Below are 18,801 nucleotides of genomic sequence, written 5' to 3' on the forward strand. Positions count from 1 at the left end.
AAAAAGACAGTGCAAGTCTATTTTAAAAAAAAATAAGGGAAATTTCCTAAGTCCCAATGGGTGATATCTGTTTAATATTCAGAGAAGCATGACTGAACGTGCATGGATTTTTAATATCAAGCTCTGGTTTTAAATTTAAAATTTATTGTATTTGGCAGAGGTGACAATGATTTTCAAAGATACTTGAAAAAAGAGGAGCTGCAACTCTAGGCAGCTCAGTAGTCCTGAAAGCAGACGAGTTTTATTAAAAGGCCATAGGAGTTATAAAGACAAAGAATATATTTTATATCACATGGTCCCTGAAAGAAAGCTCTAGGACCACCAGTTTGAAGAATAATAAAAACTAGCATTTAGCTTATAAGAAGCAAAGGAAATGTTTCGTGGCCACCAACTAGTTCTCTAAGTTTGTAGGTATTCTGTTTCTTAGCTACCCCATCAGGCTATAGAACAGTTTTTAAAATATTAATTTTTTCTTTCATTTTGAAAGGAACTGTTTTTGAAGTCATGCAAACATCTACATTAGAAGTGCTACTTCTACATTCAAGCATTTGAGAAGCAATTATTTCCAGGCCCTCCCTGATTTCGAAGAAATGGAACATGAGAAAGAGTAGATCATAATGATAATGTTAAGTTACCATTAATTTTTTAAAAAACCCCACCCTTCATCTGCCCGTTCCTTTTTCTGTTGGAGTGTTGGGACACCAGCAGAAGTGTGGCCATACAATCAGGTCAGCTAGTAACATAACAGGCAAAACCCACAGCTCTTTATTTTCAATAATCAAGTTTATCTTCCTTCATGTAAGTGGCAGATGAGACTGAGAAACAACAAATAATTAGATGACTTGGACTTTGGTTCGGAAGTCAGCCCTCCTGAGACCCAAACATGTACCCTTCTGAGTACGTACAGGGCTCAGCAGCTTGACAAGACACCTCTCAAGGCCAAGACCATACCAAGCCCACTGCTAAAACCAGTGAGTCATCTGGATCTAACATGTGTTGCTGAATATTGATTCTTAGAAACTATATAGAGAAAAGCTGGGTGTGGACGTGAGTATAGTGCAGCTACAAGAAAAGCAAGGAGACAAAAGTTCAGTATGATGAAATGAGGAAAGAGAATGGCTGTTTAGGAATACTGATGGTTTCTCATTCTAACGAACTTCCTTTTCTACTTTACTTTAAGAAAAAAACCCTTCTCTTCATTTTATTTATTACAATTATCCTAGAAGAAAATCTACCAGATTATGAGAACGAATCAAACAATATGAAGTGATACTTTGAACCCCAATTATTGCTACATTCTACCATTTGAATATTCTAGAATATAAACCTGAATTTCCTGACAGAATAAATAATGCGAGTTGGTAACAATCATATTGACTCAATAATGCAAAAAAATGTCTAGGAGTTTGGAAGGTGTGAAAAAAAGAAAGAAGGAAATAGAAGTTTTTAAAAATAAACACAGAAATGAGAAATTCCAATCTAAATCAGTTTAAAAAAATCTCAAGATTGTTAAGGCACTTTAAGTGATAGCAGCCTGTAGTAGCATGCTGGTCTTTGAGATATATTAATGATCTCAAAATTCTTTTGGAGCTTAAAGGAATGGGATCAATACCTCAAGAAATGTGCTTGAAAGACCTTATGTGATTTCTGAAAATACACAGAATTTACTTAGTCCTTCCCTACAGTGTTTACGTTAAAAAAAATTATGAGATTAGCATCTGGAGAATCGACTGTACTTGTAACATATTGGTTTTATATATATGCATATGTAAAATATGATCATTTGTGATGATATATACATGGGTAGTACATTTCTTTTATATGTTTTCTTATATATTATGGTTGGGTTGAAAAAGAACTTCGGCTATTTTTAGACTGCAAATGTTGCTATATTTTAGCAGTATTCTGACCTTTTCAGTCTGATTCAGTGGTCACTGTTTTTCTTCAGTTGCCATGGCCTCAGAGCTGATCAATGAGTCAGTCAGGTTATGTTAAAAGAAATAGTTCAATTTTATGACACCAATTACTGGTCTGCACAGAATATTGCCAAAGTTTCTTCAGGTTATTTCACCAATTACTTTCATTCCTAGGCATTTAAGAGTTGTTCCTCCGCTGCTATATTTCTACCAAGTTTCAAAGTGTGCTACTTTGTAAGTAAAAGACTTCCCGCTTCCAGTATCCTTTTTTTTTTTTTTTTTTTTTTTCCAATGCTGAAAATACTGATTTTCAAGAAAAGAATCTGAAACAGTGTCCCAGATTCTTTTCCTTTTGGAATAAACTATCTAACTGATAGTGAACCTCCCACTGCCTTGTTATGGTGAGTGAACATCTCTTCTTTTCCCCTTCTTTATTATAATTATATCAGTTCAGTGCACACACATCAAGACTGAAACATCAAGAGCTCACTATTGAAAAAAGGACTTACAAATCTGAGTCATGCTGTTTCCCTCCACACTTTTTTTACTGCGCGCGTAGGATGTGTGTACTGTAGGCAAGACTCACAGAGAATATGGTAAATTTATACCTTAAAATCTACCAAAGAAGAGGAAATTGGGGAGAAACACACTCTTTGTGCCACTCTCAGAATAGGAACAGGGCTACATGAATGCTGCTGCTTGTGGCACTACTGGGCATACTGAGCAAGGAAGAAGCCTCATGGGCTCTTGACCCTGCTTTAAAAATTGTTAAGGAATGGCAGTGCTTTACAGAGGCAGCACCGAAGACTGTAGGCTTGAGAACACAGAACTTGTGCAAAATGACCACTCATCTGTCCTCTCCTGAAGTCAACTAAGAGGTGTCAGTGGGATATTGGACCAGGTGAGATTAGGAAAGAACTGAGCCTGGCTATTTAACATGTTTTTCAAATGTGGCTATACAACATCCCTTTTTAACCTTTCCCTGTTACACTCTATTGTTTTTACTTCCTGAATAGCTGTGTGCATAGACTGGAATCAGACACGAAAAAGGATGCTAGATTGAGAAGCAGCAACAGAAGAATTTTGATAACTTCTTGTTCTTTCTATAACATGCAGTATTCTTGCAGCAAATGCTTTTTTAATTTGTTTGTTTGTTTATTTGTTTCTTTTTCCAATTCTGCTTTTCCAAGATCAGATCGTGATATTCCTAGGCAAAACCCTAACCCTATTGAAATTAATGGAAGTTTTGCCATAGACTTCAAGGGGACCAGGATTTTACCTTGCATATTGTGGATATAAGTTAACAAGACTAATGATGTAGTCCAAAGATGTATTAAAAAGCAGTACTTTTGCAAATAATGTACTGTTCCTTTTCAAAAAAACTTTTCTTTCTCTTATTCTGAGGATAAGAAATTAGTTTCCAAATAATTTTACTGTTGTTTAGTATGTAAGAACTTCTGCATTAATATTCATAATATGCATAAAATTTGGCCTCTAAGTTTTAACATTTATAAGACTTTGGAGGATGTGGCCACAAGCATGTATGCACATGCCTATGATGCAAGTGTCACAGCGATGGAAAAGTAAGGCTGGAGTGTGGTATGTTTTGTGCCTTCTACATTGCTGAAACAGCATAAGGAGAAGGAACAAAAGAGTGAGCATAAGAATTTAGCAGTACTACTGATAATATGATTTATATTGATAATATATACATGATAATATTAATTACAATGGAAAATATTGTAAATTGCAGCACATGCAAAATATACAGCACTGAAATGTAATGTTATAGTCTTACTGGCATCAGTGTGAGATCACCTGTAAAAAGAATGCAGATTCCTAACTTTCACAGAATATCAAAAGCATGCTAATAGACTTTTGTATCTGTCCAACCCATTACGTCTCTCACGCACACACTTTTTCTTACAGAAAATGTCCCACAATGAAGCGTATGAAGCTTGTGTAGCATAATACAGCATGTGCTAAAAAGATTCCATTTTCTGTGGAATTGTTTGTGAACCATTTGCAATTTCTCATCTGAATTATTTTAAATTACTTGCTGTACAATTTTGACTTAAAATCCTTCATCTGTATCTCATTCAATAGAAGTTCACTTTGCCTTGAAGTAATTTTGATTGGAGATACATACCGCAGGGCCGCGTGTTCTCTGATTGGATGAATGTCTCAGTAGTAAGCTATCCCTGTATATTAATCTTAATTTTGTTTTCTGCTGCTGTTTGTCACGTCTAATGTATTAATGGAAACAGAGAATGCACACAAGATGACAAACCAAGCGTACTTAAGAAGTGAAGAAAACTCTCCAGCTGCTATTTTTTTGTTTCAGTTGCCCAAAAATGATACATGAACACACACAGACCACGTGTTAGGAAGCTAAATTCAAGATTAAAGGCCTCACTCTGTCTATAAAATACAATGTTAAAGCTGATTTTTTAAAATATCTTTCCTTACCATCAGCTTTGCTTCCCTCTTCCATCAAGAGCTTTGTAATGTTGAGAAAGCCTTTGGCAGAAGCCAAATGCAGAGGCCTGTCTCCAACTTCACCACTTGCATTCACATCAGCTCCAAACTTTAGTAAGAGGTGAGTTACCTAAATAATTCATCAAGGCTAATTAAAATATCATATGAAAATAAATATTTTGACAAAATCAGGTAGAATATTGCATTGGGTAATACTATAAGTGGGCATCTCTTTAGAGCTAAAACAGGGAGAGGAGATTCAACAGAAAACTCATTTTGAAGTTACATATCTATAAGACTATTAAAATTCTCAAAAGCAAGTGCTCATTCATTCTCTAAAATGTTATGTATGGTAAAGGGCTAGACACAAGATACATGTATTTGTTTAACTGACCAGTCAGCATAATAAAGCAAATGCCCTCAAAGTCTACAAATGTCAGAGCATTAACTTCTTTCTGATCAGTGTCTCTTATCACAAGAGGACCGTATGAGCTTTTAGCATAATTTCACAAGACTGTGACTATTTGTTCAGAAGTGGCTTATGGTAAATAAGCAAACTAATCTCTCAGTCCAACATGCAAGCAGTTTCTTAATGTTACTGGATGATGAGGTGCATATATATGAAAAGAAGGATCTCAGGAACCCATCCATGATTCACACCCTTGCTATCACTCAGCCACAGAAACAGAGAATTTTCAATCATCATCTGTGCGTCTGGACTCTGTTCTTTCAAAGGCTTTTCCTACAACAACTCCTCAATGCACTCGAAGTAACACGTCACTGAAATGAAAAATGCACTCTACCTAGAGGTCATCCTTTGAAACTTGAAAATATCCCGGAATACATGCTTTTAGCCAAAGAAAGGTATAGGGAATGACTTGCATAAGCCAAAATAGACCCATTATTACATTTCACATAAAAGGCCTATTCAGGGCAAATGACTGGACTGCTAGATTAACCGTATGTCAATTATACTTTAGTGAAAGAAAGAGAATTGGGAGGTTCAGTGCCAGCTTTGGTCAGAATGTCAGATTATGTTTCAATAAGTCTGTGATCTGTGTGAATGAAGCAAGCACAGTTGGGCTTGTCACATGCACAGTACCTCATCGAAAATCCTACTCTCTAAATGATATTTTTTTCTGTTAACTTAAAAATGGCCACAATTTAGTTTGTGAATTCCAAGGAAAACCAATAGAATTGCCATTTAATTATTACTGGGAAGTGATGTTCACTTCCTTGGAGAGGCTTAAGATACTATACTTACATTCCTTATGCACTCTCTGAAATGTGGGATGAATAAGCATCAAATGAAATATGCCTCTGGGTCCAAGTCTGTTTATAGGTTATCAAAGCTAGCCAATCATTTGTTTCAAGTGGTCTAGAGATGAAGATACCAATTTTTGCTGGGGTCTAGCACAGAGGATTAAAGTGTAGAAATTTCCTGTTGATACTCAGACTCTTAGAGCAACTAGAGATTGACTTAGAAGCTTAACTTCCATATGTGAGGCCTTTTCATGGCAGGACCCTCTGGAATGAAAAGCAAAAATATCTAAAACAAAACCTATAGTTGCCTCAGTGTTTCACTTCTCAGCTTTCTGAAATTCCCCCATTTAGTTACCTGTTCATGGCCATAATATGCAGCAATATGCAATGGGGTGAAAAAAACTGCATCCTGAACATTCACATAAGCTCCATGCTGCAAAAGAATATCAACAGCCTAGAAGGAAACAAACAGAAAATTCCAATTAGAAGCACTATATATATGTGGTCAACTAGTAAAACAAGATTTCAAAACCTTACGTCACCAGTTTAAAGAAAAGCAAAAAGCCCCAAACAAGCAAGCTATAAAGGTGAAGAACCGTGTACAATATGTAAAAGTGATTAACTTATGGTACTTTAACTGTATGTCACTGATGTTTTATAAATAAGCCTGAAAACGTGTTTTCCAGTAAAAAGTATGATTTATGAAGTAAGAGGCACAGAAATGACTGTCTAGAGTTTCTCAGAATAACCTTTAATTTTCTTTTAACCATTATGCACAAAGAGCAGTAAACATATCAGAGTTTTTAGAAGTAAAAAAACCAAAAAACAAAACAAATAAAGGATCCTTTTAAATGTAAATGTGTGAAGGTAAATCCTCAAGCATAATTCCCTTAGTGTGTAAACACTTCTTTGTATTTTAGAAGATAATAGCCTTTTGGCTTCAATAAACAACCCTAAGTGTTTTCTTTCAAATTTCCACTTTTTTGGTCTTTCAGGAGGCCAATGTTTTCAGTCCAATGTGCCTACATAAAGCAGGGTCTCCGAGAGCAGGCGTCTCAGGGCCATGTCCAGTCAGATTTTGAATATTGTCCAGTCTCTAAGGATGGAGACTCCACAACTTCCCAACTGGAGGTTCCAGTTTCCCAGCTGGAAATCTGTTCCAGTGTTTGAGCACCCTCACAGTAAAAAAGCCTTTTCCTCTGTTTAAATGGGATTTCCTGGATTTCAGTTTGTGCCCATTGCCATCCATCCTTGTCACTGGGCACCTCTGAGAAGAGTCTGGCTCCCTCTTTACTGCCCCCCTCATGTCTTCGTACACATTGATAAGATCCCCCCAGAACCTTCTCTGCTCCAGGCTGAACAATCCCAGCTCTGTCAGCTTCTCCTTGTATGTCAGATACTCCAATCCTTGAACTGTCTTTACAGTCTTTTGCTGGAGGATAGCAGTTAAAAAATCTGCTTTGAGGCTAGTATCAAGTTGTGTGCTACAGGGGTCTATACTGGGACCTGTCCTGTGTTTAATACCTTTAGCAGTGGTCCTGGGGGCAGCAATGGAGTGCACTCTCGTCATGTTAGCAGCAAATTATGTCCTCAGTACACTTGAGGGTGGGGCTGCCATCCAGAGGGACCCAGACAGGCTGGAGAAAGGGACCAACATGACCCATAGGAAGTTCAACAACAACGAACACAAAATCCTTTCCTGCAACAGCACAGGACTGCCTGGAGAGGACCTTGGGACCCTGGTGAACAGCAGGCTGAACTTGAGCCAGCTGGACTGCCTGGCCGCAAAGGCAGCCGGCAGCTTCCTGGGCTGGGTTCACAGTGGCACAGCCCGGAGAATGAGGGAAACAACTGCTCCCCTTTTCCTTGCATAACCAATTTTTAATTCAAAACAATACTTCGAATACTTTGAACAATACTCTTACTTCATAATTTTTCTTCAAATTCTCTTATAAAAGGTTTAGTCAGAAGCTTTTTGAACATTCAAGTCAATTACATTCACTTCAAAGACAATTAATTAAGCTACTCTGAAGGTTAGAAGGAGTCAACAAAAAAAACCATAAGACAGACTACATAAGGACTTTGTATTTTGGACAAGGGCAAGGGATAAGAAATCATCTAAGAAAATAAAATCAATGATTATTGACTTTTTAGCAGGTAAAATTTAAATGAGAAAGCAACTTCAACAATTAAGGCCTTTGCACCAGTGCTAGCCTCTGTACAGCCTTACACTAAAATATCTAAAGAATCTATCATGATTTTCAGAGTTCCTTTATTAATTAAGCTATTAAAATAAAAATATGATTAGTGGCAACCATTTGCCTAATTCCCTCCAATTTAGCAAGTGTAGATATGATCAGTCATGTCCTGCAAAGTGTCTTTGCTTAAATTATTACAACTCCTAACTCTCCGTGTATCTGTAAGAATTTTAGAACAAACTCTATCAGACTGAATTAAGATACTGCTAAAGGGAGTTCTGAATGTTTTAAATACAACTTGCTGATGAATGTACAATTAATTGTCTTTCTTAGGAAAAAGTCTACTGAAATATTTCACATACGCTCTTCTGTAAGACATGAGGACAGACATCAGAGCAGCAATAAGCTTTGCAGGTTCTTTTATCTTAGCTGTTCCAATCAGGCGAAACACAGGTCCCAGATAAATCATTAATGAAAGATGCAGGTACTGGTGTATCAAAATATAATGCTCTCACCAGGATTGCTTTTGCTACAGGGTAGCCAAAGAATGAGATTTTTTTTACATTTTGCCCTTAATGGTAGAATAGTTTACCAGAATAGTTTAATGTTTTTGTGCAATATTACTAAAGGATAACTGTTCTGGGCAAAGAGATCACCGTGAATTTAACAATACCATAGCTTTAAAATGTTGCATTTACTTTGGCTTCTTCTGGCTTAAAAATGGGTCACAGATAAATTTTCTGCACAGGACATTCTTGGGGAGAAAGCACAGCTGGAGAAAAGTGTTGTCGAAGTTTGTCATTGTTTTCAGACATGTTCGCATCATCAGGTTAATGTAAGCTCCTTTACTGAGCCACAACTCAATGCTTTTTCGCTTGTTTTAGCCAAACACCTCGTGCTCCCATTCATGGGCTGTAAAAGTCTTCTTTCACTTCATTCAGTCTGGACAGTTGGCAGCTATTAAAAATAGCTATTGAATTCAAAACTTGTGAGTTCCAGTCCTCTTTGTCACTGGTTGGATCCTCAGACAGGCAAATTTGGAGGATCTTTGGTTCCTCATTATCTTGCAGCTTGTGTAGTTGTGTATATTGATGCTGTGTGAATATAATTTCTACATTCCTGGTTCTAGAATGATCCTGAAAAGGTCTGAAAAATTGGTGTCAGATAAAACAAAGGGCTGGGAAGATGCAGGATTAGCATAAAATGCAGGGATTGAAAAAAGAAAATGGTGACTTTATGAACCATTTAAATAGGCTCACATAAATTCAATTTTTCAAGGTTTCTTAAATCATTTGAACATACTCCTATTACTAGTAAAATTCCAGTGAAGACAGGAGGTGACAAACATGCTCATGTAACATGTGACTTGTAATGAAAAGGGATTTATTACTATAGAAAATCTATAAGATGGGACTAACTCACTTTTCCCCAACAGGTCCTCATTACAAACACATTCACACTTCAGATTCTCAGGTTTGCAGGTTACAAAAATTAAGTAACATTGGTTCATCCTGCCTGCAACCCTCAGTCCAGTTCACACATCTGTAGATGTTCTAATCTCAGAATGACAACTTTAATTTACAAAATGAAATAGGCAGTGATACCGGTTTTCCAATGCAGTAATGCTGAGCAACACATAAATGTGTATGAGAAGCATGCATTATTTATTTATCAATGGGCTGGAAACATTTAATGTTTTCAAACTAGCAGACTTAATGAGAGATTTATTAAACTTATTTGGTGATGTTTCTAATACTGTCATCAGTTTATTTTATAATTTTTCATTAATTTTTCATTCTTCTCATTGAGAACTGCAATTTCCATTAATAGATTAAATAAGCAAACAGCATAGCTTTGGTGAAGTAAAATACAGCACTAAATCATAGAGCAGATGAAATATTTATACACCACACTGGCTCAAATGAGTTGGAACATCCCATTGATGCTGATGGCCTTCAGTATCCTAATTTCAGAGAACTGATCACTCTAGTGGTTTCAGGTGTGGTGATGGAGCGAAAGCCATAGACTGACTCTTCAGGGAAATGGGGAACAAAGCAATTTTTTCCCCCAGTTGTCTCTATCCTTCTCTTAAATATAGTTAGTCCTCTTCTGCGGTAAAAGACTGTTGCATAGATTGATGTATATACCTCTGCTATTAATTCACTTAATGGTATAAATAATTATTTCACTTATTGAAATTAGGAAGATGACCAAAAATCTATTTTCTCTTTCTTAAATTTATTCTGTCTTTTAGGGGGGTTGAAAAAATATTCCATATTTCCATGAATATTAATGAAATTGTGGAGAAAATAAGCTATTTAATCTAGCAGAGGAGATTCTCAGCTGACTGAAAATTTCAAAGCTATATAAAGAAGGAAAGAAAAATCCTTCACTAGGACTGTAAATCTTCAGTCCCCAGACCAGCAGATGAACCAAATGAGTTATATAGCGTCCCACTCCATTTATGGAGAATACTTCTGATAAAGATCTGATCATTCCCAAGGAAGAAATAAGAGTTTTTTCAAAACCAGTCACAATAAGTTATTTCTTATCAAGTTAATGGTCTTATCCTTGTCCAATTCTGAGCACCCTTATTTTTCAATAACCTCAGTAGGAGCTAAAGACATGAGATAAATAGCAGGCCTTCCTTTGACATTTGCAGGACAAGGCCCAGACATTTTAGAAATTACTTGAAACTCCAATGCAGAGAAAAGTACTTTGTAATTCCCACAGAGGAAACATTAAATACATACTCCATAAAAGTGAAAAAGATCATTAAAGCGTTAAGACTCTGGTTAATATCCCCATTATAATACTTGCACAGAACAATTAGATGTGGTGGATCCTTATCTGGTTTTTAGTGATAGGATACAAAAGGAAGGATTTCCATTGAACTAATAAAAAGAGCTCTATGCATACTTGAAGGGAAAGTCACAATGCCCTGTGAGCTCAGGGATGTAATGCTACAACGCAAACACCCCCATCCCCACTTGCTCTCAGCCTTGCTTGTGCACAGACGCACCGAGGAGCCTCGTTCTTCCACCTGGAGAACTGACCTTCAAAATATAAATGGTTAGCTTGCCCTGTTAGCATGCTTCCTCACTCACCATCTTAAACAGATGCTACAGATTGATTTGTCCCCTGATCACTGTTGGAGTTGCTGACTGAAACACTGAAGGCTAACAGCTTTTTTGGTTGAGTTCCGTGGTGTGACCACCCGTAAATTGTTTTAACCTTTTTCAGCTTAACCTTCTTCACACATAGACTCCCTAAGTAACGCAAGGTTGTCACCAACTGTGTCTTTATGCATCTTGTCTTTAACAGGAAGCACAAACATACCTGTCAGATTTAAATAATTTTGGAATTAGTTTGGAGGCTGCAATGTAAAGCTAAATTCACCAGTATCCTTGGTTGCCCCTGATGGCCCACAAGCCTGGGAAAGGTCCCCAGCAGACAAAGTGTACATACACACACCCCCCTATATACACACAGACACATACATATAGGCTATATATATATATATCCCTTAAGAAGGTGAAACAGCATAACATATATTTCCATTAGAAATGGGGGGAACTTTTACATTGACACAGCCCTCTCCTGGGACTTACCCTGTACTCATAACACTAACTAGTGCTAAAACTTGCTCCGGTAAATCACTGCTTCCTTCATGCTCACAATTAGGCAGCCTTTTGCAGCCAACCTATACTAGAAAATTTACTAAGGGTATACAGACCTTACTAGCACTTGCAAAAGTACTGGTATGGAAGCTGTTCAGAGCTGGATTTGCAAAGCGTGGCTTGTTTCTCCCAGGGACCACTTTACTGTTGGTATCATTGTTTGCATCAGTGTCCATAGACTCCAAAGAACATTGAGCCCTGCAATGACTACTGTGATGTTAGGTACTGTCTCTATCTATATATATGTGTAGTTAACACAGAAGGTGAAATACTCAAATGTATTAAGTGTAAAAATTTTCAAAGGGTGCCTGGTGCAATTTTCAAAAGCTTCAAAGTAATTCAGATATGTAATTAACTTAATTGGAAATTAAAATCCTGACTGGAAATTCCAGTAGGGATCTATCAGCATCTTTGAAAGCCTAAACAAAATAGAAAATCTGGCATATTGTTACTGACCCACAGATCTGATAACTTCTTCAGACTAAACAGAAAAAATAAGTCAAAGAAAATACAAACTGCCTAAACAAAGAAGTATCATCTTCCCTCAGCTGAACTTCAGTAGCTAGCCTCATAGTTTCACAGACCAGGTATTTAAATGTTGGCAAATTTCTTGAGATAGTACAGAAAATTTCAAAGAGTTATCATTTCCCCAATGAAACTGTCCATTTGATAAGAAATGTCTTTTCTCTCTTTCAATATATAATTACGTAACTATTACTATATGCATATGTATAGTAAACAGTGTGTGTGTGTCTGTGTGTTTGTGTGTGTGTGTACAAGCTGGTTGACTGAAAATGTAGCGGAAGAAATGTCTGTCTTTACATCAATAAGCTCAGTGACTGCTGTAACTTGGGAGTTCATAAGACATGTATTCTTTCTTGCCATATACATACGTAGAGGTTCTTCTTTTCTGTTGAAAATTGCACACGTGCATTGTTCTAGTCATCCAGCCAAACTTTTATACTTGAAGTGAATTTATAAGTCTAAGATGCACAACTAAATTCACATCTTAAAGGCAAGTATTAATATAATTTATTTTTCCTCCTTTGTACTTAGTTATTTTTTCTCGCATTTCTTGCTGATTATCTGTCTTTAAAGAATTCTAATGTTTCTGTCTCCATAAATTAGTCCAGCACTCTGTTAATTCTGTTAACACTTTTAGTCAAGCAGAGGACAAACTCTTTGCTTGCTTAATGGACCCAAAGGAGATAAAAAGTGAAGTACCTGAATTCATGAGTACATTTACAGTCATAAGCCCTTCATTACCCAGGTAATTTTGCACACCCAGTACTTTAAGAGATTAAAAAAATAAATAAATTACATTGAGTGAGCTGTTGCCAGGGTGACAGAAATGAGATGATGTGTGAAATGACTGAACTGAGGTGGTAAATGATAAGAAAAGAGATTCATGACTGACATCATGTCTAGAAAGGGAAAGGCCTGATTATAGGCATCTAGGGAATCTCATCCCTCTCTTCCTTCCTCTTCTCCCCATAGTGATAAGTCTCCAACCCATAAGAGACTTATCAATATGGATGTTTGAGATTCATGCTATAAATGACTTACCCTGACAACAGTTTTCTCTGTACTAATCTGAAGTATAAAATAGCTCTAAACTGAGAACCTCTGTCCCTCTCTGAAATGAAAATCACAGAGCTGTGAAGCAGAGCCCATGACACCTAGAAGAGGGAACAAAACTCTTTTACTGTGCTTCCTTCACACTCAGAAAGACAGTATTTGGAAGCTTCACTCCACATCCAGGTTCAGAAATCCTGACGTGTATGAGTGAGTGTGTTTCATCATGTATCTATTGGTTAACACTTCTGATATTTAGAAAACAATGCCATTTATTGCCAAGACTTTAAAGACATTTATATAAAGGTAAGAGATGTACAAACAGATCTATGTCCTTTGTGCATATTTGTTCTATGTAAAAATATATGCACAGATAGAGTTTTCACACAAGGTCCAAAAAAATTAAATAAAATTTAGCTGTACTCAACCAATTCTGAGTTTTGTTTTGAATGGCATCAATCTAAAATAAAATGACCTGCTAATATTAGCACTCACTTATATAATTTCCTGTATAGAAAAGGAGAAACATACCTTATGATGACCTGCAATTGTGGCAATGTGAAGGGCTGTCAAAGCTCCATACCCAACTTGCTGAATGTCAGCTCCACCATGCAGCAGCGCTGTTAACAGTTCTGCATTGTCCTGAATGGTATGCATTTAAAACATGTTATTTCTGCAACACCGCTCTAACAATTGCAGGGAGGGAGCCAGAGAGAACTGTATATATCTAGGCCTCCCCAGCTATTACACTGCTGCATTTCAAGAAAAGGGACTGACCATGACCCCAGGAGCACAGGAGTGCAAGGAAAGGAGTGAAGACTTGTCCTGGGCACCAGAAGTCTCTCTTTTGCTATACTAAAGCCTGTATCTTTAAAAACCAGTCTCTATTCTGATTTTATGATGTCTTTAAAGATCTCCCAGTCTCCAAGCCATTATTAAGTACTCACAAAAACTGTTTAAATGTCAAAACATTACAGTACCTAACATAGAAGAAGGGCACCTGAGGAGCTCCCAGGTTAAATATATAGCTTGTATGACAAATTCTGAACTGTGAGCTTATTTTTCATATTGTTTCACTTCTTTCCTGTCATGCACACAGTTTTTGCTATGACTTTTTCCAGGTATAACAACAGCAATGGGCACTATCAAATGATAGCAATAAAAATAAACTTGAGAAACATGTTAAGAGTTGTAATGCCCAGGCTATACGACTGTTAATAAATCCTCCTTTACAAATAGTGAAGTTAAACACAGAGAAGTGAAATTATTTGTTTGGGGACAGTGGCAGAACTTGCAGGAGAAACTAGGCTATCCTTCCCACCATCACTTGTTCTAACTGCACCAACTACAGCTATTATAATTTTCACTTCTTGGGGATCTGCCTTCCATCATCATCCAGCCCAGAGATGAGCCTTCCCCATTCATTTTTATTGTTTCCTAAGAAGAAATACACACAGCACAGGAGCAAAAGAGATGTTAAAAGCTCCAAACTTCCTTCTCTACCTCTTTGAAGCAGACACTAAAGGAAGGGCAAGAATGAATCAATGCCAGAGAAGCAGCAATCAAAATGTGTCTGTGAAAGCATAACATTTGTTCATACTGAAATGGTTTTCCTATTTCCAGGAAATATTAGGAATTTATCTTTGATGATAATGGACAGTAAAAGTTTATACCACGTTTCCTATCAAATAGTTTTACATCATGAAACATGGTACTTGGTTGCATAATGGATCGGACATTAAGCAGCCTGGGAAGAAAGGCTGAGTTTGAATTATCTAGAAATGTTCTGTTCTAATTAGTGACTTGGTCCAGTTTTCCTAGTTCTGTTTAACTGTTATGAAATGCCACAAAATATTCAGATTATACATAAGAAGAGGTCAAGGAGTTTCACAAGACTTGCCCTGTCTCAATAGATATTGCTTTATTGTTTCTGAGGTCTCTCTAGGCTCCTTTGTATTTCACTTAGAAAAGAACTATAATACAAGAAAAGCTGTCATTGGGTAACTCATGGTAAATCTTAAAGTCTTAAAATGTCACTTATGGGAGAAATGTTATACTGCATTTTGTTTTAGATCCCAAAATTCACACTAGTTTGCTTATCTTTGTGCAACCTGAAAAATATATTGGATGTTGTATCACATCAGTTGAGTGATTAAGTAAGTTGCTGATATAGATTTTGCCTAAGTGGATGCAAGAGATTTATCAACTTTACAGTGCAGGGAAAACAGGCAAAACAAGATTTGATAGGAAAATGAAAACTATTCTCAAGTAATGAAAACATCCTAGAAATACATTATAAAAGTCCATTTAAACAAAGAAATTTTTATGTTCAGCTAAATTATTAATTGGAAGCCATTCCCTGAGATTGACATTAAAGAAAGGCTGGGAAATTCTTTCTAAGGCAATTGGCTAATTATGTAACATTGCACATGGGAAAAAGTTTATTTTATGATTGCTGTAAACCATCGCTTCATCCCATGATGTATAAGATTTGATTATTGTCATCATTTTATAGCTTGCATAGCTAGTTGGTACCAGTGGTTGTAAAATCAAACTAACAAACACAGGAATTCCAAGACATAATGCAAGATATAGCAAGTGCTCATATTATATTAACTGGGAGAGGAATGTAGCTTAAGGTGTAAATATACAGAGTTAAGCCTTGGAGATGCAGAGCATAAGGCATCCATGGCATCCACAGCATATCATAACTTTCAGGTATCCAGCTCCATGATTGAGTCTTCAGCCTGTTTAATGACCACCTCTCTACACACACCTGGGGCACGTTCAGAGTTCCAGTGATGGGATTCATGAAATCCAGCATTTGGAACAGAAATTGGCTTAGCTTGTCCATAGCAAGCATTGGAAATAGGAGGGTGTCTTTCCTCCCACCTTCAGACAAAATCACAAAAGTTGCTGCTTGCATCTCTTCTTTCTTTTCACTCCTACCCCCCTTTACAATAGCTAAAACATTGCTACATTGGCGGTTCAGTGTCTTCCTCACACAAATAATACTCATGACCATATGCCACGTGTCCCAGGCAATATTGTCATTACTCAACCTATATTAGGCTTTCCCTTCACTCTCCCTGTTCTAATGACCCTCCCATTCTTTTCCGCGGGAAAGCTGATTGCATGCTCACTCCAGGACAGCCATAGCTTGCTGATTGGCAATATGAGTTTTAATTCTCTCCAAGAGAGACTTTGGTCTTCTCTCTGGACAAATATTCCAATTATCAGATTATTACCTAATAGAAGGTGAGCTTTTTGAGGAGAATAACTGTGACTGTGACGATTCCTGCTGCATTTGGAATTGGGTATTTGGATTAAAGACCATCTACCACATCTGTGTCCTCTTGCAACAGAGTGAGGAACACCATTTATGGATCAAGAGTGGCACAGAGGTGTCAACCTACTTAACCTTCTATCAGCTTTGAACATGCAGCAAATCAGAATGGTGTCTGCAAAGAGAGCTTTGCAGAAGAAATAGAGGCTGTTAGGACCTTGTGGCACCTATGGGACATATAAGGGTTGAACATTACAGTCTAGAATATAAATTCCTAAATTTGATCCGAGTTCCCTCTAAAAAGAGAAGTGCTTTTGGGGCTAGCCTATACATGGATTAAGTTTCTAAGATGCTTCATCTCCAAATAAGAACCATAACAAATCTTTAAGAAAATGCTATCTTTGTTCACTTTATTCCTTGTTACTGTTATTGTTGAGTCTTAAAATATAAATATAATAGTGAAGAAAATTAATATTGAAGGTGAATGTGGAACTTGAGGAGGAACAACGAAAAAGAAGCAAAAAAGAAAGAAATTGTAAAATAAAGTCATTTGAGATTGTTTCTATTAATAGCTATAATAATAAAATAACATTCCTCTATCTTGAGTTGCATTGCATGATTTAATCAATATTTCCAAAGCAATATCATATCCTCATGGATGATATTGCAAAAGCACATGCTGATTTCCTGTGCTCTTTATAGGTCATTTTCCTATGCACTGTAAATGTGAAATTTATATTTTCAACAGAAGTAGCAACTAGAGATTTCAACTAGATAGTTCAGACAAATAAGCTACTCAGTTCTGATTTCTTTTCATCAATTCTATTCAAAATAATTTACCTTATAAGCTGCCAAGTGCAGAGCTGTAAATCCATTTCTTGTTAATCTGGATGGGCGCAATCCTTTCAGCATAAGAGTTCTAATATGTGATTTGTTGCCTTTAGAAAGAAAATTGGAAAGCAAAGTCATTTACAGAAAAGAACGTGCAGATGAAGTAAGAAACTTCTGTGTGAGTTTGAAAGCGGAGAAATAATAGGTAGCTCATCTGCTGACCTGAAGCAAGTCATAAAATATATTTCATGAAACCTCAAAATGGAATTAGGCACCATGTCTTTATCCGCTGGGACAGTTGCAGATCTGGCCATGTACTGGCTCACTGTTTGTTCACACTTTAATAACGATTTGTTAAGTATAGTTGAACTTCTAAAGAAGCAAAGTCCTCTTTTAATATCCAGACCATGCTGCAAAGAAATCCATAAACTAGCAGATGCTTCCAGAATCTCTGGTTTCTCAGACACTTAACTCCTTTGCCCTTTCAGAATGGAAGCACTGCTCTCCCTCTCTAGTCAACATTATTACACGGACAGTCATTTTGAGGGATGCTAATCAATGTCAGCATGGGCAAGCAGCTTTATCCTTACCTTTCTGATGCACAGTGATGATCTCAAAAAATGTAGCTGCCTTCTGAATACTTATGACAGTAATCAAGGACAATGTCGGATCTAATAGCTTCTCTCCCTCCTCCAAGTACCGTACCTAATTAATTAACATTGTATGTTTGCTTAAACTTCCTCTCAGCAATCCCGCCAATTGCTCTAATGTTACCAGGTACTGATACCATCTTTGGATATGATCTTGCACTCTCTGAAATTAAAAGTAAAGATCCACTTGGTTTTCAGCAGTGCAGGTCCTCCTTCATGATAGCATCTAACTAAGACTGAGCAAATCATTTATACATGAAACTGTAGGGTAAAATTCTCTTTGCTTCTCTCAGCCAATTTCTGCTGAAAATTGTATAACAAGTGCAAAGTGTGTGCATGAACTAATGACTCATTATGTGGATAACAGAGCAGCAATGTGGATCAGAGTGGAAAATTTCACCATCAGTGTGTTTCTATGAACATCCCAGAAGACATCTTGCACTCTTCTTGCATACTCTGATTTGCTATCTGCAAAAATCCTATCAGCTGATATTTTTCACTGAAGCATTTGAGTTATTCTTCTTATAATCACCATGAAATAAAATACAGGCATTTTTATTATACTAGAAAAATAGATGTTGTATGTATGGCAAAGTATTGCTAAAACTACCTCCCTAGCCTGAAGTCTATACCATGTACTGAATATGGAAAAGTAGAGGAAGACTAGATGAGTATGGATTGATTAAATACTGCATATAGAAAGTAATTTTGAATTAGTTGAACACCTGTAGCAAAATATGCTACATTATCAACCAAAACATTTCTTGGACTGAAGAATCAGCCGTAATGGGGTTCAATGTAACTGGATTCAACCCCCTTGACAATAGAGTTTAGAGTAACGCTTACTTATCCAACTGTCAACAAGGACAACACAGAAAGAAATTCACTGAAAATACAATCTTCCTGATAGCTATTAGACAGAAC

At 36.8% G+C, this 18,801-nt stretch overlaps 1 protein-coding gene across 4 annotated transcripts in view; it reads right to left on the minus strand.

The window, feature by feature from the left end:
• The window catches only part of LOC104009232 (serine/threonine-protein kinase TNNI3K), a 107,515-nt gene that overhangs the window by 68,151 nt on the left and 20,563 nt on the right, over positions 1-18,801 (minus strand). For 3 of the 4 annotated variants that reach the window (XM_087733111.1, XM_009461189.2, XM_087733110.1), the window contains 4 exons: positions 17,237-17,334; positions 13,642-13,752; positions 6,013-6,111; positions 4,386-4,524 (listed from right to left, as the gene is read on the minus strand). In XM_087733111.1, coding sequence (XP_087589237.1) covers positions 4,386-4,524; positions 6,013-6,111; positions 13,642-13,752; positions 17,237-17,334 — 447 coding nt within the window. The remainder of the gene's footprint in view (positions 1-4,385; positions 4,525-6,012; positions 6,112-13,641; positions 13,753-17,236; positions 17,335-18,801) is intronic. The other variant, XM_087733109.1, reaches the window with a different exon arrangement.

Source organism: Nipponia nippon, unplaced genomic scaffold (assembly GCF_047370975.1).
Source record: "Nipponia nippon isolate SJK-2023a ecotype South Korea unplaced genomic scaffold, ASM4737097v1 scaffold_5, whole genome shotgun sequence".
Classification (NCBI taxonomy): domain Eukaryota; kingdom Metazoa; phylum Chordata; class Aves; order Pelecaniformes; family Threskiornithidae; genus Nipponia; species Nipponia nippon.